The sequence below is a fragment of the Chrysemys picta genome, chromosome 1, assembly GCF_011386835.1.
Source record: "Chrysemys picta bellii isolate R12L10 chromosome 1, ASM1138683v2, whole genome shotgun sequence".
NCBI lineage: Eukaryota > Metazoa > Chordata > Testudines > Emydidae > Chrysemys > Chrysemys picta.
Genome location: NC_088791.1, coordinates 111978600 through 112004728, shown reverse-complemented (window position 1 = coordinate 112004728; position 26129 = coordinate 111978600). Strand labels below are relative to the sequence as shown.

General features: G+C 44.4%; 1 protein-coding gene across 1 annotated transcript in view; it reads left to right on the top strand.

Annotated features, from left to right (window-relative positions):
• CACNA2D4 (calcium voltage-gated channel auxiliary subunit alpha2delta 4) overlaps positions 1–26129 on the top strand; it is a 160986-nt gene that overhangs the window by 19031 nt on the left and 115826 nt on the right. The window contains exons 3-11 of the mRNA XM_065595497.1: positions 1755–1871; positions 3689–3748; positions 5159–5321; positions 7515–7646; positions 9502–9562; positions 10368–10518; positions 12066–12140; positions 13208–13297; positions 25696–25809. Coding sequence (XP_065451569.1) covers positions 1755–1871; positions 3689–3748; positions 5159–5321; positions 7515–7646; positions 9502–9562; positions 10368–10518; positions 12066–12140; positions 13208–13297; positions 25696–25809 — 963 coding nt within the window. The remainder of the gene's footprint in view (positions 1–1754; positions 1872–3688; positions 3749–5158; positions 5322–7514; positions 7647–9501; positions 9563–10367; positions 10519–12065; positions 12141–13207; positions 13298–25695; positions 25810–26129) is intronic.

Sequence of the window (26129 nt, the reverse complement as noted above, 5' to 3'; positions counted from 1 at the left end):
CATTCATGCAAGTGCTAGTATAGTTTTCCCAGCTGTCTTGCATTCCAGGGGGAGATGACTCTGATCTCACAGAGGAGGGCCCTGATTAAAGCCCCCAGAGTGGCAGAGATCAGCTTCTCTGCAGATGAAACCATGACACAGTTAAATGGGACAGGCTGGCAGCAGCTGGGATGAGTCCCGTGGTCTCGTCATCATCCAGGGCCTTCCATCTGTGGGCTGTAAATCTCCTCTTGGTAGTGTTGCTGTGCTTTGCAATCATCCCCTCCTCTTCTTTTCCCCTCCCCCATCCAGTCCAGCTACCCAGCAGCAGCAGCATGGATGCAAGGGCTGGAGTTTTTAATCCAGTAAAGCCTTGCTCTGTTAATCATGCCAGACAGTACTAGCAGCTTCCGCACGTGCCTCCCGCAAGCTGGGTATGATTCTATTTCTGTCCTACCTCCTCAGCCCTGTCCCCTCCTCAGGGCATTTCAGACTCCACATATGCTCAGCAGCCTTCTCTAATGATGAGTGAGCTTGTCTAACAATAGGAGCCCTGGTGGTTTATCCCAGAGACATTCAACCCCCTTGCCACATCTAATTAGAAAGGACCACCAAATCCTCTGCCCCCCCCTCTCATTTTGTATCATGCTGGAGAATGAACCTCAGGCTGAGAGCACTGGTGTGCTGCCAATATTTTAAGAAGGGGGTCTCACAAAACTTTCTCCATGTAGCCTGTTTATAAATCCTGCACATCCGGGGGCAAGGGTGGAGTGCATATACTGCAAAGAGAAAGGCTGAGGGACTAAGGGAATCTATTAATTTGTTTTCCTGCTTAAATCAAAACACTCTCATTACCATCACCACTAGCAGGATAAGGGCTCTGTCCTTTTTGACAGAGGTTAATCACATTGTCTCCTTTTGCAGTTTGTTTCCCGTCCTGCTCCCATCTGGTCTGCTCCTCTTTCCTGGTTGTTTTTAAAGAGAAGACATAAGGACTATCACATCTAACATGGAAACTGCAGGGGTGATTTAGGCATGCACAATATAATTGCCCAGTTTGGAATTTGGACAGAATACTGGGGGTTAAACCCCTATTTTGTATCAGATGTCAGAAAATCTTGAATGACTATGAAGTTGTCAGGACTTTGTCTCAGCCAGTGGAGGGCATCCCCAGCTCTAGTGCTCATTAACCCCAAGGCAGGGAATTGGTTCAGCACTGACTCTGGAACTCAGTTACCATCACCACTCCCTGCACCCCTGGATTTGTCTGGGAGGTCTCCCAAGTCCCATATAAGCACTGATAAGACCCAATCCTCCTTGGCTTGTGAGAGTTGACAAGAACTCAGCTTGAGGTGGCATGGTGGCAGGTATGCATGACACATATACAGTTATCTTTGATGTACATACACACATTGGCAAGCTTTCAAAACTTGGCTTCCATTTTTGCACAGCTTGTGGGTGCGAATAACCACAGGCCCATTTTTGCATGGGTGATCATTTGCTGGTGCAGCTGAGGTAACTTAGACAACTACAAGCACCTGATGGCACCAACAAATCATGCATAGAGGTCTAAATTAACTGCATTATGCACTAGTTATTTGCACAGGTCCAACTGAAGGGAAGAAAGGGGAGGCATAGAAAAGGATAGATGAATATCAGGACCACCCTTTAGATGCATCTCTCCTCAGTAACTAGAATGCCCAGCTAATGTAATTGATTCACAACTTTCCTAGTGAATCTTATTCAGTGAGGATTTTCTCCTTTCCTTTGGCCAGAAGTACAAAGATGTGGAGCCCACTCTGAAGATCAAGGAGGTGGATGGCTTGGAGCTGGTGAAGAAGTTCTCAGAGGAGATGGAGAGCATGCTGCGCAGAAAAGTAGAAGCTGTTGAGGTACAAACTTGAGAACTTTATGGGGAAATCCCCTTCTGCCAACCACAAAGCTAGATGCACTGAAGGCCAAATGTTTAAAGGTATTTAGGCACCTAATGATGTAGATAGGATCCTAGTGGGAGTTACAAAGCACCTAGGCACCTAACTTCCATTGAAATCAATGGGACTCAGGTACCTATGTGGTTTTGAAAATCCCACGAGGTGCCTGCATCTTTAGGCTCCTAAATACCTCTAAAAATATCTGGTCCTGATTTCCCTGCAACTGCTAAGCTATGCAGGTATAAAGGTTATACGAGGAGTTCATTGCCCATCCAAACAGCAGCTGGTGCCTCTTGACTCCATCTGTTATTATGTAGCCACTAGCAGAAAGAAACTGGCATACAAACAGAGGAATAGTGGCTTCTACCTCAGCCAGGGGTGAAAAATAAAACAAGTGACTTGGCTAGCTTCAAAATAAATATGAGATAATGAACATTCATTCAAGAGATCCAGGGCTAACCCTCCAGAAGGTGAGACCCCTGCCCTGTGCAGTGAACACTGGCTATTGAAGAATGGCAGCCTGTTTGAACATTGTGTGGCCCAATGTGGCATACTGTGGCTGTTGTCACTGAGCAATACCCATGGACTGTGAGTTTGACTCTTGCAGCTGCTTGAGAATGTTTATTGTGCGCATTAGTTGCTCTCTGATTGGGTGAGGTTCTTTGACCTGTGTTATGTAGGGAAGTCAAGCTAGAATCTGGATCATAATGGTCCCGTCCAGTCTTAACATCTGTGACTCTGTTGTGTGCCAGTGTATTTACCCTAATTTTAGAAGTGCAGATCCATAGTCACACAGTCCTGGCTCCTTAAAAACCATTTGGTGTAAAAAAAGTAAAGATGGGCCAAAACCACAATGTTTGGAACTGGATCAAAAGGAAAGTTTAAGTGTGTTCAGGTCCAGGGTTTTGGTTTGACTCATCAGAGAGCTAGGGACCTTCCATGAAGATTAGACTCAGATTCAAACTTGGATTGCCTTATTAAGGCCCATAACACAGCTACAGTTTATTGTGCAGTGTTGTAAATGCAGCTGTGTTTGAGCAGGATTCCATCTTAATCTAAACAAACGATCAGTTGATGCCCTGAAACATGAGATTTGATAATGCAGATGATTATTTTAGCTTCCATAGCTGGCAAAGTTTACCAATGGTCATAACGTTTCCTGGCCCTTTTGAAAATCCAGTCATCACACTGCTTGTCTGCGTTCCCTTTATGTTGGTGATAGGCTGAAGCTGGGCTGGCTCTGGGTTATCTTTTTCACAGGGCTCCAGTTAAAGTGGAATGAAAACTTCTGTTGTTCTTCTGAATAGAAGTCTCTCTCCAGGGCTGCCCAGAGGATTCAGGGGGCCCGGGGCAAAGCAATTTCGGGGGGCCCTTCCATAAAAAAAGTTGCAATACTATAGAATACTATATTCTCGTGGGGGCCCCTCTGGGATCCAAGGCCTGGGACAAATTGCCCCACTTGCCCCCCCCCTTTCTGGGCAGCCCTGTCTCTCTCTATGAATATGCTCAGTGCCACGTACTCATTATGTGGGGGGGACAAAGTCTTAGGAGTGAGTAGCTGTGAGTACACTCCCCAGATTTGAAACTTGCTGCACAGAACTTTAGTTCCTTTATTGGATGCAAGGGAATTTGTAACCTCCTGTAGCTTCCTCTGCTGTGCTGAACTAGATCTGAAGTCCGAGTCACTGGGTTTTCAGTATTTTGTGAACAATTCATGCTTCTGAAAAGACTTGTCCGGTGTTTCCCACTCATCCTCCCTTTGTGTGTGTTTGCATTAGAGGCTGGTGGAAGCAGCGGAAGATGCAGATCTGAACCATGAATTCAACTCCTCTCTGGTGGTACGTTCATATCCTTCAATGACAAAGCCCTGATTCATGTGACGGGGAGCCTTGAAGGAACTGGCCAATAGCCAGGCATGGTCTGCCAATCCCAGGAGTGCCCAGTTATCTAACCATCCCATTCCTAGGCATGTTGGGAATTTCCTTGCCTTCAGAGCACCCAGTAGCACATTAATAACTCACTCCTGTCTCATTAGGAGTCATTCTGATTAAATAAGTGATTCCCATGGCAGGTCCAGGGCATGACGGCAGCTCCTCACCCTGCCACAGTGGTAGTAAACTCATGCTGAAGAGCACCCTTCAGATTCTTGCTGCACATGCTGGTAGCAGCTGGGGATGTTGCAGAAAGAAGGGTGCTGATTCCTTCCACTCCAGACTCTCTGGCACCCCCAGCTGTGGCTAACTCATGGGATGCCCTTAAAGGTGATCTCCAAAGGAAGATCTCCTGTGTGCTGTGCCATCCTGGGAGAAAGGGGTGCTTTGTGATCAGTAGGAGAGGAAGTGGAGTTTTAACAGGGGGAATAACAGGGACTCCGAATGATGGGTAAGTGGAAACTCTCCACTTCCTCTTGGACTGGTATATTCCACTGTAAACCTCACTTCTTGTCATTTGGCTGCAAAAAGCTGGTGGGGCTGGTGAGTTGATCTGATCACAGACTGGCAGTGGTTTGAGCATTGGCCTGCTAAACCCAGGGTTGTGAGTTCAATCCTTGAGGGAGCCATTTAGGGATCTGGGGCAAAAATCTGTCTGGGGATTGGTCCTGCTTTGAGCAGGGGGTTGGACTAGATGACCTCCTGAGGTCCCTTCCAACCCTGATATTCTATGATTCTATGACTACCAGGTAAGAGTGATGACTTGGCCATTATCAGTTCTACTGGAGCTACCTGAACACATCTGTCAAAGAGGGTGGGGTGAAGAATTAAAGATCGAGGCTACCTCTACACTGCATGCTTCTTTCAGTGGAGTGTAGCGTATGTTCTCAGGTAGTCCCCCTAGCATGGGTTTAAGTAGCAGTGTAGATGGTCAGGTATGGCTTAGACAAGGCGTACAGATACGCCTGAAAGGTATGGGCATGTGCCCAAGTACATGGCTCTCTACTTGCCCAAGCTGTGCCTTCCCATATGCACTGCTGTTTTTAGCTGCAGGAAAAGGCTACAGCAGTGGGGAAAATCTCTGGCAGCAGGGAGGCAGTGGGGAAAGGCTCCGGCAGTGGGGAAAGGCTCTGCAAGCTCCCTGCTGCTGGAGCCTTTCCCCACTGCAGGGAAGGATTCTGGCAGTGGGGAAGGGCTCCAGAGGGAGGGAGGCAGCGGGGAAAAGCAGGGAAAGATTATTTTTTTTCTGGCAGTACCGATAATAAACTCTCTTGATGTCTTTCCCCTTTCCTCTGTCTCATTGCTCCTCATCAACAGTTTGATTACTACAACTCTCTCCTGATTAACGAGAAGGATGAGAATGATAATTATGTGGAGCTTGGAGACGAATTCATTCTGGAACCAAATGAGCATTTCAATAATCTGCTGGTGAACACAACGTACAGCGATGTGCAACTCCCAACCAATGTCTACAACAAAGGTAATCGGGCTCTTACCTCTGACTTCACAACCCAGTGAGGGGAACCTGGAAACTACAGTGGAATAACAACACAAATAGGAGGGCGGGAAGTGAAAGATAGAGAATAAAGGTTGTACTGTGACTTTAAGGCACTGTCCTTCTGGTGGCAGTGAGGAGCTCTGGGAGGCGTCGTGCCTACTGCAGCAGCATCATTGCAATTGTGCTTCATTACTGTCCTCCCCTCCTTGTGCATCCACACATCTGCCAGTCACAATCTGGCCTTAAATCAGGAGCTGGCCTATCTCTATTGAAATTGGTGGGCAAGCTGCTGAAACATGGGGCTGCATAGTCCTTACAGGCTGAGGCTCTTGACCACAGTTGTCCTAAAGTTGCTGCCCAATTCTATTGACATATCAGGCTGCCTCCAGCTACTGGCTCTGTGCCTGCCAGACTATCAATCCTTCTCCTCGTGTACATTTTGGCAGGAAATGCTCCCTTACTTCTGTCTTAGGTTGGGCTCATCTCCTATGACTGTCTGTATGTGAGCTCAATGAAGCTACAGGTACAAACAGAGGCAGGTGCTGGTGATTATATCCTTAGTGATTACATCATTCCAGGGCCAATGCAGAGAGAGAGGTTTTTTTCTCCTAAACATTTTAAATGAATTTCATGCTGAGCTGACAGCCCTAGGGACTATAATCTGGGTCACAAAAGATCCATGTGTTCCATAAACACCCGTTCCCTGGGAGGTCTCCAATTCAACTACTGACCATACTCAGCCCTGCTTAGCCTCTAAAACCACAGGACTTCAGCTACTTAAACCAGGTCATCTATCATCATGCAAGCAGCCAAGCCTCTAACCCAGTGATACTCAGACTGAGACTTGGGAGCTGCAAGTGGCTCTTTAATGCGTCTCCTGCGGCTCTTTGCAGCACATGATATTAAAACAGTGTGTGATTTAATTATTAACCAATCATGAAGCTTTTACTCTGTTACTAACCAATTGTAGTTGGTAAAATAATAATACTTGTTCAGTCATTTTGCTGTGAGAATAATATATATTAAATGAAACAATGAATTCACACCACTGTGGCTCTTTTGCGTAATGTTGGTCGCTAATTTGACGCCTGAACCACTGAGGTCTGAGTGTCACTGCTCTAGCCCTTCACTTACAAACACTCGTGAGTCCCCTGATTTATTTGGCCTACAGTGATTCCCTTTTAAAGCTTCGCTATCATTATTTGTTATACTGTTAGATTTAGAAATTATATACGCCACCGCAAAGTTCAAAAGCTTGAGAGGGTTTTATTGCAGAAAGAGGGTTTTGATCAAAGCCTCTCGTGCCCTGTTGCTGCTGCTCTATTTTACCCTCTCTGGTGCTGGAGTAGATACCACTACAAGCTGTCTTATGTCAGCCTCAGATGTCTTATGTAAATCTTCAGATTTACACAGGTGTAAGTGAGATCGGGGGTCCGGGATCAGAGATCAGGCCTTGGGGGAGAAGCAGAGACAGAGGAATGGAATGAAGAAAACCAGAGGAGGGATATCAAAAAAGAGAGTAATAGGAGAAAGATGGAGGGTTTTAAATCTAAGGTCTTGTCTACACTTGGTAATTGCACCATGTTAGAACATAACTGGAGGAGTCTGATAACCAGCGCACAATGTTAAACACTCACTGTAACCAGGGACTGTCATGTTTAACATTGTTTCAGCTGGTTGGGCTACCACAGCCAGCTGGTATGATGATATAACACAACAATCCCTGTTTATACTGAGCGCTACATTGTATTTAACCTTGAGTTAATTACCATAACCCCTTGGGATCCTGTTCTAACTTGATGTAAATCACCCAAGGTAGATAAACCCCAGAAGAGGAAGGGAGATGATGTGTGACCAAGCAGAGTTTTAACTTGTGATTGCTAGTGGTGACTTACATTCCAGGATTTGCTTGAACGGTGAAGACAATTCCTCTTGCAATGTTTGTTTTAAAGCCAGTTTCAATACGATATTTGTCATCATGAAGGGAGTGACAGTAGTGAGGAATACATGTTGTAATTGTGTTCAAACCATGAAGAATCATTGTATGTACAGGCTCCACGCTGTCTAGGTCTTTCTCTTTGTTCCCACCACTCTCCTCTATACTGTGCTTTTTTTCCCCCGTTGCACCCTTCCTTCCCCTCTCCCTATGTTTCCTGGCTCCGCCTTTCCCCACAGACCCTGGCATATTGAATGGAGTTTACATGTCAGAAGCCTTGAATCCTATTTTTGTGGACAATTTCCAAAGAGACCCAACACTGACCTGGCAGTACTTTGGCAGCTCCACAGGATTCTTCAGACTTTACCCAGGTAAAGAGGCTCAGACATTCCTAGCCCTTTCTCTAAAACATGAAACACACCAGGGAAGGGAACACATTGATACAGAACCTATTCTGGGAAGCCTAGGGATAGGTGGATCACTGCCTTCCATTGTAGAATAGTAAGTATGCATTACATATGGGTCTGGGGTTAGATTCCCCAAAAGGGAGACCTCTTGGAAATAACCACCAACCACAGGTTGCCTGAGCTGATTGAACTGGGATGGTGTGCACCAAAGGCACATTCCTGTAAAAGAGTAACACTGGTGGCAATAGAAGACTCTCATTCTCTAGCCCAGGGGTCAGCAACCTTTCAGAAGTGGTGTGCCAAGTCTTCATTTATTCACTCAGATTTAAGGTTCTGCGTGCCAGTAATACATTTTAACCTTTTTAGAAGGTCTCTTTCTATAAGTCTATAATATATAACTAAACTATTGTTGTATGTAAAGTAAATAAGGTTTTAAAAAATGTTTAAGAAGCTTCATTTAAAATTAAATTAAAATGCAGAGCTCCCTGGACCAGTGGCCAGGACCTGGGCAGTGTGAGTGCCACTGAAAATCAGCTCGCGTGCCGCCTTTGGCACAAGTGCCATAGGTTGCCTACCCCTGCTCTAGCCACCATACAGGGGGGACAACACAACCAGTGTGTTGCACTTGTGACACCAAAGATATTCTGCTTGCCTTTATGAGCTTCAGGCTGACTGCCTGCTGTAGTGCCATCTGCCCTGAGAAAGCCGTGGCAAAGCCTTTAGTGCTCAATCAGGGCCACACACCCGTCTCTCCTTCTACTTTTTAAGGTTCTCAACCATTCTGTAAGAAAAAAGATACAATATTGCTAACCTCAAGAGATCAAATATCAGTCAGACCCCCCCCAAAAAATCATGAGATTGGCCCCCCAAAAAATCTGTGTTTTTCCCCAAAAAGTTTATATTTTGGTTTTGGTCTGTCTTCTGATTGTTTTGAACTCCCCCTGCCCATCACCTGTGTGTGTGTGTGTGTGTGTGTGTGTGTGTGTGTGTGTGTGTGTGTGTGTGTGTGTGTGACATTCAGTGTTGCCCACTCTCCCATATGTATTGGGTAAGGGGCAGGAGCTCACACCCCTACATCTGCCCAGCAATTAATTCTGCCCTGGTCCAGCCCTGCTCTGCTCCTTGTGGGATTCTTCATCCTCTCTCCCAGGCCTGTGGGGTGGAGACTGCAGCAGTGTCCTCTCTCCCGCTTCCAGGCTGACCGGGGGGAGTTTAGCTCCCCATCCCCTCTTATGAGAATGGTTGGGCTGCTGATGAGAGGGGGAGGAGGGAAGAGCTCTTCCTTTAGCAACTCTAGTTGGTTGCTCAGCCCCAGGAGGCAGGCACATAGGGCAGGCAGCCAATCAGAGGCCTCAAATTCACTAGAGACTGGAGCTTCTCACGTCATCATCAAACTGGCTTCAACCTCAGCCAAAATCACCTCAGAGTCAGCAGCACTGCAGATATTGGAGAAAGCTGTGTACAAATGGTATAAAGATGAAAGTAAATGCATTCCCTTCCCAATTTTTCAACGTTCCTGAGAGCACCAGGCACAGCCCAGTGACATTTTGCATAAAAATTAATCAACACATTCAAGGGACTGTGTGAAGGCCAGAAATTAAAGCTAGGAAAGCTTTGTGGGTATTTATCCAATGTGCCTGCTGCTATAACTGTTGGAGCTCTGCTGTTGGTTGTGGGAGTCACATGACCTTGTGAACTAAAATAGTGAGGTCTCAGAGCTAAGCATAATTGAAGGTCTGGTGCCTGCAGGGGTGGGGAGCCAAGGCCTGTTTTCCTGAGTGATTAAGCCACTGAGTCCTCCTTTTGCTGCTCTGTTCAGGGATAAAGTGGATGCCAGATGAGAATGGAGTCATCTCCTTCGACTGCAGGAATCGAGGCTGGTGAGAGATTAGGCCCCACCATCTTTTTCTTTCTCTCTCACCCCCTTTTTCTCCTCTTCTTTTGGAACTTTGATTGACCCTTGTCCTGATTTTTGTTTCCTCCCCCCCCCCTTCCTAGTGTGGGTTACAGAGACCTGAATGGTGAGTGCACAGACGTCACAGTCCACTGTCTGCAGTGGGGAGTCTAATCAGAGCCTCTGTTGCACACTGCTCCTGGGAGAAAGAGATAAGCTAGTGATAAACTAGTGTTTAAGCAATCACATTGTAGCATACTGGATTAGAGAGTGTTGTCCATCCCCTTCCAACGCCCCTCCCTCCATCTTGGGGTCTAACATCTCATACGGAATCACTGTCAGTGACTCCCTTCTTTATCCCCTCCACTTTATGAGACTGCAGAACAATGGGATGGGACTGTTCAGAGTCCATCAATTCCACTCTCTGAATCAGTCACCTCAGTAGCAGGGATCACTGTTAAATAACATCAAGTTCCCTCTGTCGGCTATGTCTGAGCATATCACCTCTGCAGCACTCCCAGCCTTTGCCAGTCCTGTAAACAAGAACCCAGGTCCAGCAGAGCACTATTGTTAAACAGCAGGACAGCCTCGTCATATTTATATGAGTGGTACATCCAGCATGGGATAAAGGGTACATTCCCAAGTCTGCCACTGCCAGGCTGCTGCTCCAGACATGCATGTTATCGTGGGTCTAGAATCAAGGACCTGCTATGGCCAATGGTATGCCCAGAATTCTGCCTTCCCCGGTGCTTATGTTGTACCAGCTTCTCTTCTCTCCCAATCCTATAAAGGTACATCCAGGCAGCCACCTCGCCCAAGGACATTATAATCGTGGTGGACATCAGTGGGAGCATGAAGGGTCTGCTGATGACCATTGCCAAACACACCATCATCACCATTTTGGACACTTTGGGGGAAAATGATTTCGTCAATATTATTGCAGTAAGTGTATCCCAGTCTAAATATAAAACAACTCACCCTGTCAATCATGCCTGCCTTTCAGCTCCACTAGCCAACCATGCAGGGATAGCAGTAATATCACTACAGCACTTAGCTCTAGAGTTCGATGGGAATGGGAAACAAAAACAAATCAGCTATGACAAGTCAGTTGCAAGTACTTTGGTGAGTGACCAGCAGGGTAGATGCTAATTCCTTATTCACCCTGTGATTGACATTAAAAGCTTGTTTGTTCCTTTTCCTAATTTTATTCCTTTTCTTATTGAGACAAAACTTTAGTAATGATACAAGAACTCAGTCTGCAACTATATCATCTTGGTCAGTGACCCTTTCCTATTTCGCAGACTAAACCCAAAGGGACGGAGTCAGTACTGGGATGGGACACTTGGTGCTTCAGGAAGTGATGGTGCTATTTTGATTTATGGCTGTCATCCCTCTGAGTCAGTAACACTCCAGCTTGGTGCTAGGAGGCATTGTGCTGCTGAAGCTGCTATCTTTCATGTGAGATGTATAAGCAAAATCCTGACTACTTGTGGTCAAGAAAGAGAGCACTTTTCTGAAGAGTAGTGATATTAACTTGTTTATGTCCTGGCTGGGATTACCATGATACATCAGTCTCTGCACTGACTTCCCATAGAACAGAGTCCAGGAAAAGGTCAAGCTCCTGATTTTCAAAGTTTTCCATGGAATTTCTCCCTCTATGTGACCATGACTTCCCGTGACACCATTGGAACAATAAGACAGTTGACCAGTACAGGGGTGGCTCGTGACCACAGAAGACAGAACTTGCACAGGATCAAGACTATGGAACTCAATGCCAAAGAAAAAGAGAGTGATTGCAAACCTCTTCCCTTTCAGAGCTAAATACAAACCCCAGCTCTTTGCCCAGGATTTCCCATAATTATACCCTCATTCTTATAGATTTATGGGAACACAACACCAAAATCCCTAAGCTTGTCCCCTGCTGGTAGGGAAGGAAGTGAGAGCTCATTGTTATCTGTTTCGGTTGCTAAACTATTCCATTGATGGGAGCCATATAAGTACCTGGATGGATAGATGGAGAAGTGAGCAATGTTGATTCAGGAACAGAGGGAAATCATACTAAGATGGGAGTGTTTTATATGTTAGTTTTTTAAAGAGATGTATGTAATATATGTCCCCTTGTGTATTGTAATCTGAGAATTTAAGTGCTAACATAAATTGTCTTTTGCACAGATATTAGAGTGTGGAGAAGACTGCTGTAACTCTGTTAATAAAATAGCATTAACCCTGCACCTCTGGGTGTGCCTGGATTTAATCTGCCAATATGCTACAATTTATTTAATGTATTATTTTAAAAGGCAGGATTTTTAAAAGTGTAATGTGTTTAGAGCACAAAATTGGCACAATAAAATTCTAAATAAAGAGCTAAATAAAACAGTGTAACTGTAAAATAGATGCTGTTTTTATCCCTATAAATGTCCTCTTACGAATCTTACTTTCAAGAGATTCCTTTTATCGCTAACCCTATTCTTTTACTTCTCTCTCTTCAGTATAATGATTATGTTCATTATGTTGAACCCTGTTTCAAGGGCATCCTGGTCCAAGCAGACAGAGATAACAGAGAGGTGAGTGCCAGACTCAGAGGTGTTGTTGGGACAGCTCTCTTATTGTAGTTGAGTTAGTGGGACTGTGATGCTTTGGTGGGAAACTCCAAGGACAGGAAGCAACTGATGTCCCAAAAACATGTGGATTTTTATTTCTGAGACCTAGAGCCAGATTCACGGTGACACACTGTCTGCTCTGCATCTCGCTGGATATGCAAAGCGGCTGTAAACTCAGTGCAGCTGGCTGGTTAAACCAAGTTTACAACTGATTTGTGTCTCTGGAGCAGCACAAACTAGCCAGAGCATACCAGTCAATCTTTCCTGTCCTATCACAAGGAACAAAAGCACATAACTCTCAAGAGCACTCCGTGTGCCATTTCTAAAAGCTCAGACCTTCCATCCACATCCTTGGCCCTCAGAAAAGTGGGAATTCAGCCCTTTCCCAGTAAATGTCTGGTCACCAATGAACGCTGCAGTCTAGGTTCCCCCTTTCGTAGGGCACTTTTTCAGTGTGCTTTGCTGATAGCTGCTTTTCTAATCTGGGAGTGATGAGCAGCTGTAGCCCTAAGGTGGTCATTGTGCATCTGACTGCTGTAAGATGCACCTCCCTCCTGGCTGGGATGTATTTTTAGTTCTGATTATATCTCCCTTGTTTCTCTCGCTCTCAATCTTGTGGAGGTGGCTCATACTCACCTTGTCCCCATAGTCCACAGTTAACATTCTCAGAATGTTTCTCTCCACATTTCTTACCAAACTCCCCTGTGTTTCACCCTCAGCAAAGGACAAATCTCCAAAGAGAGGCGCTGCTATTTCTGGCAGTTATTTATGAACGTGCTGTGCAGCAGCTTATAGTACAGCACATATGTGAACGTGGGTGCCCCATGATAGAACTGTTATTGGAGTAGCCTATTGACTTTCACATCTGTAGACGCTATAGTGGAAGCTTGCCCAGCCATCTAGAGTAGTCATGTGTCCTGAAATACAGGGTTTCTTTGGCCCTGTGTCACCCTTCTCTCCCCTGTCCTGAGAATTCTGCCTTCCTTCTGTCCGCATCTCATATCTGCCATGTGTTTCTCACTTCATGCTAGCACTTTAAGCAGTTGGTGGATGAGCTGCAGGCAAAAGGAGTGGGGACCGTCAATAAAGCCGTGCTGGAATCCTTCAAAATCCTGAGGGAGGTAAGAGCATTTTGTGTCAAGGGTGTTAAAGAGCATGCTCACTCCTCCCTGCTTCCCCCCTCCCCCTTCTTCCGCGTGTCTCATGGCACTGTACAGCTGGCATCATGTCAGGGGGAATTCTCCTAGTGCAGTGAAATGAACGTTTTCTGACAGGGCCAAAAGTTGCTGACGAGCATCTTGGCTGTGATTGTGACATGGATGGTGATGATGATGAACTTGGGCACCTGACTTTAGGGAGATGTATGTTTATTAATTTATTTAAAATGCTCAAACCCGTTATGGCTCCCGATGAGGCTAGTAATAAAGGGGGCATTGCCATGCCAAAGGAAAGTGGGTAGCTGACGTGGCATAGAGCCAGTTGCTATAAATAGTCACCTTTCCCCAGGGAAAAGTGACCCCATAGATCAGTGCCTTGAATCGTTCATAATTATGTCCCTCAGTGCTGATGTTAAATTCATTCCGTTTAATCAGAGCTTGTTACTTCATATTTCAGTGCTGTGCCAATTCATCAGTGCCTGAAAATGAACGATTGATTGACTGCTAGCTAAGTGACAGGAGGAGGAAGAGGGGGGCAGACTGATACAGACTAACACAGCTACCACTCTAAAAGGGGGGACAGAGACAGCCTTTTAACAAAAAGGCTTAAAATAACATAATTAAACCGACTGTATTCACTGGGCCAAATTCAGTTACTTGGGTAAAAATCTCTCTGTGACTTAAATGGGAGCAGAGTTAGGCCAACACTAAGTGTTGTTGAAAATCTCATCCTTATTCTCTCCTCCTATCACATCTCATATTGTCTGGGAAACTAATAGGACTGAGTTCAGATCTCATGTACACCAGTGTTAATTAGGAGTAACTCTCCTGAAGTCAGTGGAGTTACACCCATGAGAGCATGCTCCCAATCAGGCCTGTCGTGCTCTTGAGTCCATGACAGTATCAAACAGCATATAGAAGCTCACAGTGCTGATTGTGATACTGAGGGATACGCTGAAGAAGCTAGTAGTGATTGTGATTTCAATAGCTGTGAGCTGGTAGTGTTGCTAGCAAATATAATGATACTGGTGATATGATGATGCTAGTTGTAGTGACATAAAATGTCACTGCAGAGATGATAATATAAATGACAAGATGATAGCAATCATTCTGATAATGAAGGGTATTAGTGAGCAACGGTAAATGTCATTATAATTAAGGTATTAGATTGTTTTTACTTCTCGGTTTATTTTTGTGTTTAATTTCCCAAGGATCAACACAGTGATTCATATAGAAAATACCATATGTAAAATAAAACAGTGACAGTCATCCAAGGTGTTCCAATCACCTACTATGCCCAAGACAGTCATGCAAGATTTATTATGTTATGTGAGCAATTGGGACCTCAATAGTCGTCACACAAAAGCATGACTCAGCTTTGTTCCTTAACGATTGCTGAAGGATATAAAAAAAAAAAAAAGAGTACCAAGTCCCAGTGTAACCCCCTCTCCTAAGTGCACCTGCAGCCCTAGAGTACTACTAAGGACACTGACACCCTTGATGCTAACAAGATGGTGTTATTGATAGTAAATATGGTGGTGAGGTTAGCTGTACCATGTGCTAGAGGTGTTGACATATTTGGCCTGATTTTCCACTCACACCAGTTTTGCACAATTGGCTATAGTGGAGCTGTTCCTGATTTACTCTATAGTGAAAGTGTGATCAGAATTCTGCCCAGGGATGGTATTGTGGGTAATGGCAGAAGCTGAGATGATAGGGTGGTGGTATTAGCACTAATTGTGATTGGAGCTGATGTGTGAAAACGGTAATCTGGTGTTGTCATTCTGATGCTGATAATGAGATATCGGCAATTACAAGGTGATGCTTTATGGGAAGAGGATGATCTAAAGGATGAGGGAAGCAGTCGTGATTTAATGCTAAAATCATTCATTTGGAATACATCTCTAATGGTCACTTATCTAGTACATCCCTGTGTATGGTGACAAAATTACTCCTCACTAAAACCAGTCAGATCCTCTGCTGGAGTAAATTAGTGTATTGAAATTACTGATTCACAACAGCGGAGTATAATGATAATGATTACAAATTGCCAAGGGCAGTTTTGCTCCTTAGCACAATTGTTTTTAGAATTATAGGCTCAGGTTTTCCGGCCCACTAGAGATCCACTCAATGATGGACAAGGAGTCTGTGGTTGGAGAAAAGGTGGTATTTCGCCTTCTTTATATTCCCATAAATCTGGGGCAGCTAAGGGCTACTTTGGAAGAGTGTAGAACAGCTTCAGGAGAACAGTTAGCAGCTCTACACCTTTCTGGGATGTCCTCTCTTCAGGGGGAATCCTCAAGAAGTCAGTTACACCAGCTTGACAGCCTTGTACTGCCCGAGTGACACAAAGGGGCTGAAGAAAGACCCAGAATCTGGTCCATAGAGCTTTCGGTGGTATTTAAATTGTAATTCCAACTGTGTCCTAAGCTTCTGGGCCAAGATTTTCAAAACTGGCTGGTGATTTATGGTAGCCTCAATTTTTGGTGAGACCCTAGCCTCTGAAAATCGGACCCCTTTAAAGTGTCTCACATTGAGCACCCAGAAATTGAGGCTAGTCACTTATGACAGCCTTGGCCATTACTTCTTGCTGACTGAGAATAACTGATCCCTTGAAAAAGAATGGTCTAGTGCAGTGTTTTTCAAACTGGGGTCTGCAGACCCCTGGGGATCCGCGAGGGTACTCCAGGGGGTCTGCGGGCTCCACTGATCAACTCCTTCCCCTCCCTACCTCAATTCCTCCCCCTCCCTCCTAGCGCCTCCTGCATGCCGGGCTGCAGGAGGCGCTGGGAGGGAGGGGGAGGAGCAGGGACGTGGTGCACTTGGGGGAAGGGGCAGAAAGAGGCAGGGTGGAATGGGGTTGGGGGTGGAGCCTTGGGGGAAGGGGTGGAGTGGGAGAGCTTGGGGGGGCCGCAAAAATTTTTAAATCAAAATGGGGGTCTTCGTTGCTAACATTTGAGAACTGCAGGTCTAGCGAGTAGAAAAGGGTAGCTGGGTGTCAGGTCTCCTTGGTTCTATTCCTAGCACTTTCACTGACTCTGTGTAACCTTGGACATATCATTTGAATGCTCCCTGCTTTGATTTACCCATATATAAATTGGGTACAATAATATTAATTTGCCTCACAGGGGTGATGTGAGGCTTACTTAATTAACATTTATCAAGTGTTTTGAAATCCTGGCATGTAAGGTGCTATGTAAGTGCCAGATAGTATTGCTTACCTGTGAGTAAACATTTATCTTGTCTCTCGTCAGCCTTCTGTTCTCTTCAGTGGGGTTGCCTTGCCCCATTCTCTTAATCTTTCCATACAGGACTTATTTTTCCAAACTTTTTATCCTGTCTGTTGCTCTCTTCTGAACTGCCTCCAGTTAGTCTGTCTTCTATGAAACATGGTGCTCTAAACTGGAAGAAGTGTTCTAGTTAAGGCCTACCAAGTGCCAAACAGAGCAGAATAATTACCTTGCATGTTTGACACATAATACTCCTTTTAACACATCCCAAGAGAGCAGTTACCTTTCTTTCAACAGTCTCACATTGTTAATTCATATTGAATTGATCTGTCCCTGGGGTATACCTTCCTAGCTGGGATTCAGTCTTTGAGTTAACAGACTACAGATTCATTTTCTCTTGTTCTGTATTTGTGCCCATCACTGTTCCTTCCTATGTAAACCAATTTATATTTCTTTTCATATGAATCTCATGGGGTCACACATGTAGGGTATGTCTACATAGCAAAAATAAATCCTCTGGTAGCAAGTCCCAGAGCCTGGGTCTAGAGACTCAGGCTTGCAGGGCTTGTGCTATGGTGCTAAAAATAGCTGTCAGAGTGGTAGCCATGTTAGTCTGTATCAGCAAAAACAATGAGGAGTCCTTGTGGCACCTTAGAAACTAACAAATTTATTTGGGCATAAGCTTTTGGGGGCTAAAACCCACTTCATCAGATGCATGGAGTGGAAAATACAGTAGGCAGGTATAAATACACCGCACATGAAAAGATGGGAGTTGCCTTACCAAGTGTGGGTGGGGGGGGTCAATGCTAACGAGCCAATGCTAACGAGCCAATTCAATTAAGGTGGAGAGGACTATTCTCAACAGTTGACAAGAAGGGGTGAATACCAAGGGAGGGAAAATCACTTTTGTAGTGCTAATGAGGCCAATGCAATCAAGGTGGCCCATTTCAAACAGTTGACAAGAAGGTGTGAGTATCAGCAGAGGGAAATTAGTTTTTGTAGTGACCCATCCACTCCCAGTCTTTATTCAGGCTTAATTTGATGGTGTCCAGTTTGCAAATTAATTCCAGTTCTGCAGTTTCTCATTGGAGTCTGTTTTTGAATTTTTGCTGTTGAAGAATTGCCACTTTTAAGTCTGTTATTGAGTGTCCAGGGAGATTGAAGTGTTCTCCTACTGGTTTTTGAACGTTATAATTCTTGATGTCAGATTTGTGTCCATTTATTCTTTTGCGTGGAGACTGTCCGGTTTGGCCAACGTACAAGGCAGAGGGGCATTGCTGGCACATGATGACATATATCACATTGGTAGATGTGCAGGTGAACGAGCCCCTGATGGTGTGGCTGATGTGATTAGATCCTATGATGAAAGAAGAACAGGAGGACTTGTGGCACCTTAGAGACTAACAAATTTATTAGAGCATAAGCTTTCGTGGACTACAGCCCACTTCTTCGGATGGGCTGTAGTCCACGAAAGCTTATGCTCTAATAAATTTGTTAGTCTCTAAGGTGCCACAAGTCCTCCTGTTCTTCTTTTTGCGGATACAGACTAACACGGCTGCTACTCTGGATCCTATGATGGTGTCCCTTGAATAGATATGCGGACAGAGTTGGCAACGGGGTTTGTTGCAGGGAATTGAATTAGCCTCCTTAGCACTGACCCCCCACTTGGTCAGGCAACTCCTATCTTTTCATGTGCTGTATATTTATATCTGCTTACTGTATTTTCCACTCTATTCATCTGATGAAGTGGGTTATAGCCCACGAAAGCTTATGCCCAAATAAATTTGTTAGTCTCTAAGGTGCCACAAGGACTCCTCATTGTTTTTACTGATACAGACTAACACAGCTACCCCTCTGAAACCTGTCAAAGGAAATAGGGATTAAAGAAGGTTGCTTTCCTGATCTTGGAAAAGACATAAGCTGCCCATGGAAAGCCCAGTATAAGCCTGAGTCAGTCTCTGCTCCTATTAGATCACACTCAGAATCTCCTCTCAACCTGACACCAACCCATTAAATGGGTACATGAACTCTGTCAGATTCTGAAGTAATATAAATGGTGGGGTGAGTTATATACATGTTGGGTGTAAGCTGGTCAAAAAAATGTGTGTGAGTGGCACCAAACTTGCATTTGATAATGTGTTAAAATGTGTGTAATTTACACAGATGTGGTGTTTTACAGGGAGCAAACACAGCTCCTGGTGTAGCTCTGAGGTCAAGGGGATTTGTGTCTCCTTATGCCAGAGCTGGGTGCGGAAGTGTCGAGCATGGCACAGTGTTAGTTAGTTAGTGGGGGAGGGGCTACTGTACCTCATTACCTCCTGCTTCATGCCCCTTCTTTCCCATAGGGCCAGGGCCTCAACAGGTGTAAAATGGAGTGGCTCCACTGAATTCAATGAGGTTGTATTAACCTACACCTGCTAAGGATCTGTCCCCTGTAATGCAAATTACCCTAATTGGGCCATACTCTTGGAAATCTGTTGCAACATCATGGCTTCAATTAGGAGACTCCTGCTTTACACAAGCATGAGAGAGCAGAATCAGGCACCTGTGGTCTCAAACCCAGGCCTATAGGGTTGCTAAGCAACATCCTGACCCACTGTGCCACAGTACTGCAAGGTGAGATGAGGGAACTGTAGCTGATACCCCACCAGCAGAGGCTACCACCGCCAACTCAGTGAGGTCAGTTGACTAGCAGCAGACTGCTGATTGGGCTCTACTGGATATAAAATTTCTTGTTCCTGTCCCACTACTTGTCTGAGCAGCTAGTTGTTAGGCCTATATCTGTCCAGGCCCCCTGAGACCAAGTCCTGGCATCCTTGCTGGGTTCCTACTCCTTGTCCCTGGTTCCTGCTGCTTTGCTTTGTTCCCTGTTCCTGCTACCACACCTGCTTCCTAAGTTAATGACTCTGGCTTGGCCCTTGGTGTGACTTCTGACTGTGACCCTAACTCCACTCTCATAGACTCATAGACTCATAGACTTTAAGGTCAGAAGGGACCATTATGATCATCTGGTCTGACCCCCTGCATGCTGCAGGCCATAAAACCGTCCCTACCCCTTCCCTGGACTCTGCTGTTGAAGTCCCCAATCCTGTTTTTAGTGACTGCAATCGGCAGAGACCCTCCTGCTAGAGATCCCTGCCCCATGCTGCGGAGGAAGGCGAAAAACCTCCAGAGGCTCAGCCAATCTGCCCTGGAGGAAAATTCCTTCCCGACCCCAAATGTGGCGATCAGTAAGACCCCGAGCATATAGGCAAGAGTCTCTAGCCCGACCCCGTTAGCCATTATACTATTTACCCACCATTGCTTGGCTTTCCTTGACTACTATGTTTTACCATTAAACCATTCCCTCCATAAACTTATCTAACTTTATCTTAAAACCAGACAGGTCCGTCTGCTCTGAACACTAGGGAGCTTCAAGCACAGTGTTTACAAAGATGTTACGCCGGCTTTATACCAGTGTAAACTAAATCCGAATATCTTCCCCTGAATCCCAAATCAATGCATGTTACCTCTTCTTTGCAGTTTACACCACTGTTTATTTCATCACTGAATTTAACACAGAAACTTTCCTGGGAGTTGCACCTGCATCTACAAGGTTGTAAACTTGCATTTGTCTGTATTTGGCCCTCTGTGTTCAGTTTTTCTAGCCAATTGTGTATCTATCATATTTCTCTATTTCAGCCACATTCTCTAGTTCAGTAGTTCTCAAACTTTTGTACTAGTGACCCCTTTCACACTGCAAGCCTCTGAGTGCGACCCCCACCCCCTTATATTAAAAACATTTTTAAATATATTTAACACCATTATAAATGCTGGATGCAAAGCGGGGTTTGGGGTGGAGGCTGACAGCTTGCGACTCCCCATGTAATAACCTTGCGACCCTCTGCGGGGTCCCAACCCCCAGTTTGAAAACCCCTGCTCTAGTTAAATATCACACGGGAGGATGTTAAATAAGTTACTGAAGTAGAGGTATGCTGTGTCCATTGCATTTCATTCAGCCAGTAACCTATGATTTTTCTGATTATCTGTGTTTCCTCTGGGTGCTCACAAATTAACTGTATTATTAATTGTTCTAGTAACTTACCAAATATTGAAGCTCAACTTACTGATCAACTTTCCATCCTCCTTTTGAAAACAAGTTTTTGTTCATTCTTTTGAGAACTCGTTTGTTCTTTGTTAGGTCTCAAACATCGTTGTAGGTAGACCAGATGCACCTTATGCTAGTTCTTTCACCTCTCTAGCTTTAATTCTATTGGACATTGCTGATTTGAATATGTCCAGTTTATATAGTCTTTAACCTAACCCTTGTGATTCTACCTTGAAACTCTCCCTTTCTCTCTTACCTACTACTGCATTGTCTGTCCTGTCACTACTGTCCCTTTTAAGAGTGAAGCAAAGCAGTTATTAAGCATTCCAGCCTGATTCTTGCTCTCTTATTTGTTCTCCAGCCTTTATAAATTGTGAACCTATACTTTCCTTACTCGTTTTCGTGCTTCTTACTATATGTATTTATAAAGTTTCTTGTTCCTTTTTACATCCTTTGCTAACAGTGCTTTATTTTGTGCCGTTGATTTTTGCAGGATATGTCTTCTTATACACAGACACAATTGCCTAGTTTTTTCCATTTTCTTTATGTGGTCTTTTATTTGTCCTGCTTTTACCTTGCTTTTCCTTCTCTGCTCTGCTAGCTTCCAGCTCCCCTGAGTCCTTTAGTTTCGTTCCCCAGGAGACACCTCCTACTAAGGTCTTGGTCCTGAATGCCACAGATGCAAAGTGGTGCACTTACAAATGCAGAGTAAAAAATGTTGAGCAAAACAAGGAGTGCAGGGGAATCTGATCCTGAATAAATCAGAGTATGATTGTTACTCGTGGTAAGAAGACTATGGCCAAAGAGGGAAACACATAGCTAAGTGCCTCATTTGCTTACACTTCAGCAAGCTTATATCTCTTCAAATATGCATATTCTGTGCCCTCCCCTGCCCGCACGCATGGGCGCGCGCGCACACACACACACTTTTGGGCACCCTTATGGTTACACTCAAGGGTCTTGGGACTTACTTCCACTCAGTGCAGGGGATTGCACCTAGAACTTCACCTGAATGGTGCATGCTCATAGCCTCTGCTCACTCACTACAACTAAGTAGTCCCCATAGCACATTGCAAAAAGACCTACAGGAGCAGGCCTTAACTGTTGGTTTTAAAATCTGCCTTTTACCTCCATTATTATTATGCTGATGATTTCACCTTCCCCTATTAATACTGTGCACTGTATCATTACGAGGTCTCTGGCTCCCACATTACATGCAATTTCCAGGTCTCTAATTCTTTCCTGTTGGTCATGATCAGATCTAAACTAAGCTATATTAAGTTGTCCCCTTAATAATTCAAGGAAACGTTGGATGATCTTGGTTTCACTGTATTAATGTAAGAGTTATCTAAGTAGTTAAAGTCCACCATTGCTTCTCATCTGGACACACTTGAAATCTGTTCAAGGTGTAGCTCACCCATTCCTTCTTCTTAATACAATGGGACTCTATAGCAGACCTCAGTCTTGATTTCCCCTGTGTTCTAACATAACTCAATGACTTAACATTTTTATCTCTAACTTCCATCTGCACCTAGGAGCATCATCATTCCTGATGCATGGCTCCATTCCAGGCGTCCACCTTAAGCTTTGTTCCTGACAGGTATCTCTGATTCCTCCTGCCTTTAAGGAGTCTGACCATCATTCAGGTGGAGATGCTTTTTCCGTGGTGGCCTGTGGGTGTGAAGCTCCAGACCCCTGGACACCCATCTCAATATCCACTTTCTCATTTTCAAGCAACACCTGAAAACCTTGGGCTCTGTGGGCTGTGTGGAGGGAGGCAGGGGAGTTGGCTATGCCCAGGGTATCCCCAACAGCAGAGTTACCAGTGGCCTCTGTTCCTTTTGTGCTGCTTAGGTGATGCAAAAAGGGCAGAGCAGACTTAAGAATCTGACCCTTTATTTTTTTACCAGTGGTGTCTTTTTGACTCCAGTGAAAGTTTGTCTGAGTAACAACTTGTTTAAAAACTAAGCAAAGACCTCCACGTGTGGTCCAATAATAATAATTTTATATATAAACCATTCTTCTCACTCCCGCTGAGACCTTTGGGGTTCTGCATACTGGATCACAGTAAATAAATATAATAACTACTTTATAAAAACCAAATAAAAATACCACATGAGTAAAGGGGTTTTTATATAGGTGGAGAGGAAAAGAGTTCTACACATGAAATTCTACAGTGGTCAAATAGAGGCTGTCCAATCCTCTCTCATCATGGTAGAATAACCAATACTTTGGTGGTATTGGGGTGCTGATGAGGGAGATGGAAGAGATGGTGGCTTTGGTGATGGTATAAAATGGTGGTGATGTGATAGTAGCAGTGGTTATGATGAAAGTAATAATGATGAGGTCAACGGCAGTAATGGCGCCATCACAGTGATGTTGGCACCGAGGAAAGCAATGTTGTGGAGGATGTTATTGAGGCAGATGATGTTGGTAGTGGTGACATGAGAGTGACGGTGTCAATGTTGACTACAGCAATGTGGAGCTGACACAAGAAATGTCCCACTTCTGGTGGTGGTGATAGGTGCAGTGGCATCATTATACTACCCAGGTTGGTAAAGATACTTTTCCATCTGAATACAGAATGACCAAGGTTAGACATGGAAGGGATTTCAGAGGTTAAGCTCTAAGCACTGCACAAGTACCAGTTTATACTCTGCACTCTCTCCCCATGCCCAATGGTCTATGTTTCTGATATTGCTCTTAATCTTTTTTCTTATGTCTAAGCTGAATTTGCCATTCTTTATTTTAAAGCCATTATTCTTGTGATACACCCTTAGTCAGCCTTAAATTAGTCTCCCACACATGCTCTATTTCATTCAGTTGCTTGCCTCTCATTTATCTTTACTACAGAGCTATCATGTCTTCCTTCCTTTACATTTTGATCTATGTGAGTTTGTGTAACCTTCCTCAGTGGACAGACCTTCCATTGCTCCAATCATAATAGTTTATAAGAGGAGGAGGTGCTCTTTGAAATCGAGAAGTTGCAGCCAAGAAGCTGTTCATTTTTACTCCTTGATGTAGGGAAAGCCTCTGCAGTTTGCTCTGGTTGCTGATAATCAACAGATTAAATTCAAGGTCTTGCTAGTACTAAATAAAATTATTAAGTTTTCTTGACTGGAGAAGTAGTTTGTTCTTTGTTCTCCATCCCAAGAGTTCATCTGGGACCCCTTCTAGGAAGCTCCCTTCCTGAGGGCATTTGCCAAAATATTTCCTGTTCTTTTTGCAAAATATTTCTGTAGCTATATTAAGACTTAGTGTCACCTATACTCTTGCCCCACCTCTCAGCCCCATTAGTACACATTTCCTCTTTAGTCCTTAGGCTTCTTTGTTGTGTTCACCTACACCAGATGGGAGAGGATACCTCTGCCCTTTGGACTGAGATCTCAGAGTGAAGTTAGAATCTCAGACATCATTTCCTGTTCGCTTACTCTCCTATGGGCTGGTCTACACACAGTTTTTGTACCACTCTAGCTGTATTGGTATAGTTAAAGTAATAAAACCTACCAGTATAACTACATCCACCATCAGGGGATCGGTTTCTGTATCAGTTTCTAAACAGATGTAGTTACATTGGTACAAAACGGTGTGTGGACCAGCCTTTAGAGATTATGGGGTTTTGATCTCTGTGGTGCAGCCTGAGAGAAATTAACCAAACCAGCCTAAGATGTTGTATTGAAAATAGAGAGAAAATTGTAGTAAATCAAAAAGAACCAGTGTGAAGAATATATATCTAAATTTAAACTTCTCATAAAATACACCAGATAAGGTGCTCTCATCTCAGACACAGAACAATTGAAGGAAATACTTTACATTCCTAGACAGCAATGTCCACTCCCCAAACTTCTTTTGTCAGAGGCCACCCGCCAGCAATTCATCCCCGTTCCCTGTCTTCCTGCGTTTCTCCTTTTCGGATTTGTTTTCATTAGGAAAAGACTTGAGGTTAGGTGGGGGTTAGCGACACATTTGCTAACCCTGACCTAACCTCGACCTCTTTCCTAATCTAGAGAAGCCCTGAGTCTCTCAGGACCTGTTTTTCAAGTTGTGGGTGTGGGTTGAGTGCTTTAATGGTTAAAAGGGTTTTTCAGAATTCCTTATTACATCCATGTCTCTTACAAAAGGTGCTCATCTTGTGGTTTTGGCTTATTATCACACTAGATTGCCCCCTCACCAACAAAGTGATGTATCCTAGGTCCATTAAGGATTGTATGCACCACCTACTTGTCTGTTCCACCCACAATTAGGCAGAGACACACAACAGTTTGTGTTCCCCATCCTCAGGTTGATGGTCTAGGGAGGGGAAGCAGGTCTTTTAGGGATGTTAGTTAAACTAGCTTTCAAAAGTTTATCTTCCTGGCTAAGCAGGCAGTTTCCCAGCCTGCTCTTTGGGGATACTCACTCCACACCTCTTTGTCTGCATTTAGAAATACAGCTTGTAGACTTTCTTAGCATAATTATACTCCATATTAAATATCACTTATTGACACATACCAGGTCCTCTGCCATGCTCAGGATACAGCCTTTCTATTTCCACCTGTGACCATTTTGTCCTCCTTTTTTCCCTTGGCAGAGTGACTGGCTGTGCCTGAGATATTGGGCTGGATTGTCCACTAGCTTGCGCCTTTTGTACTCAGTCAGAGCTATACAAAGTGAGTGCCAATGGCTACCAACTCAGGATGGTGGTGTTTTACACCCACTCCATGCCTGCGTATTACAAGTGTACATGGCAATGCACAGTACAGGGCAGTAGGCAATAAGGCTCATTGTGCCCAGCACTCTTTTTTTTTTTTTTTCATGTTATTTTAACTTTTGTAAAGCAGCTGGGTATGGCATATGATGATAGGCGCCATGTAAATAAAAAATATACAGAGCAACCAAAGCTTAGTCTTCACTTAGGGAAAATGCTCTATGAAGTCATTGGGAGTTTTGCCTGGGTAAGAATTCAATAAGGAGCTCAGGATCTGGCCTGTTATAAATAAATGTACAGCAATAAGAATTATGGCAATGCTGAGGATACTAATGCTGCTGTTCCTCTCCATTTGTAGTTCAGAGAGGCTGGGCAAGGAGGCCTGTGTAACCAAGCCATCATGCTGATCACAGATGGAGCCGTGGAGGATTATGAATCTGTGTTTGAAAAGTACAACTGGCCTGATCGTAAGGTTTGTCTCAAAAGGGATGAATAAAGGAGGCGGGGGAGGGGAAGGAAAGTGACCATCCTGGCATGGAGTGAATAGAAAGCACCACATACCCAAATATGTGTACTCACATACCTATGCCTTCACACGCTCCCTACTGTAAATACAGCACAAAGCAGCTAGACAATAGGTTGGTGAGGGGATTATAAAGGCGCTGTGATTTTAAGGGGACACTGTCAGGTCAAGTTTGGCACAAAATGTGTGTGTGTGTGTGTGTGCTGGGCGGGGGGGAAGAGGTTTAAAAAACGGCTATTTCAAAAGCTGAGGACAATAGAAACATTCTT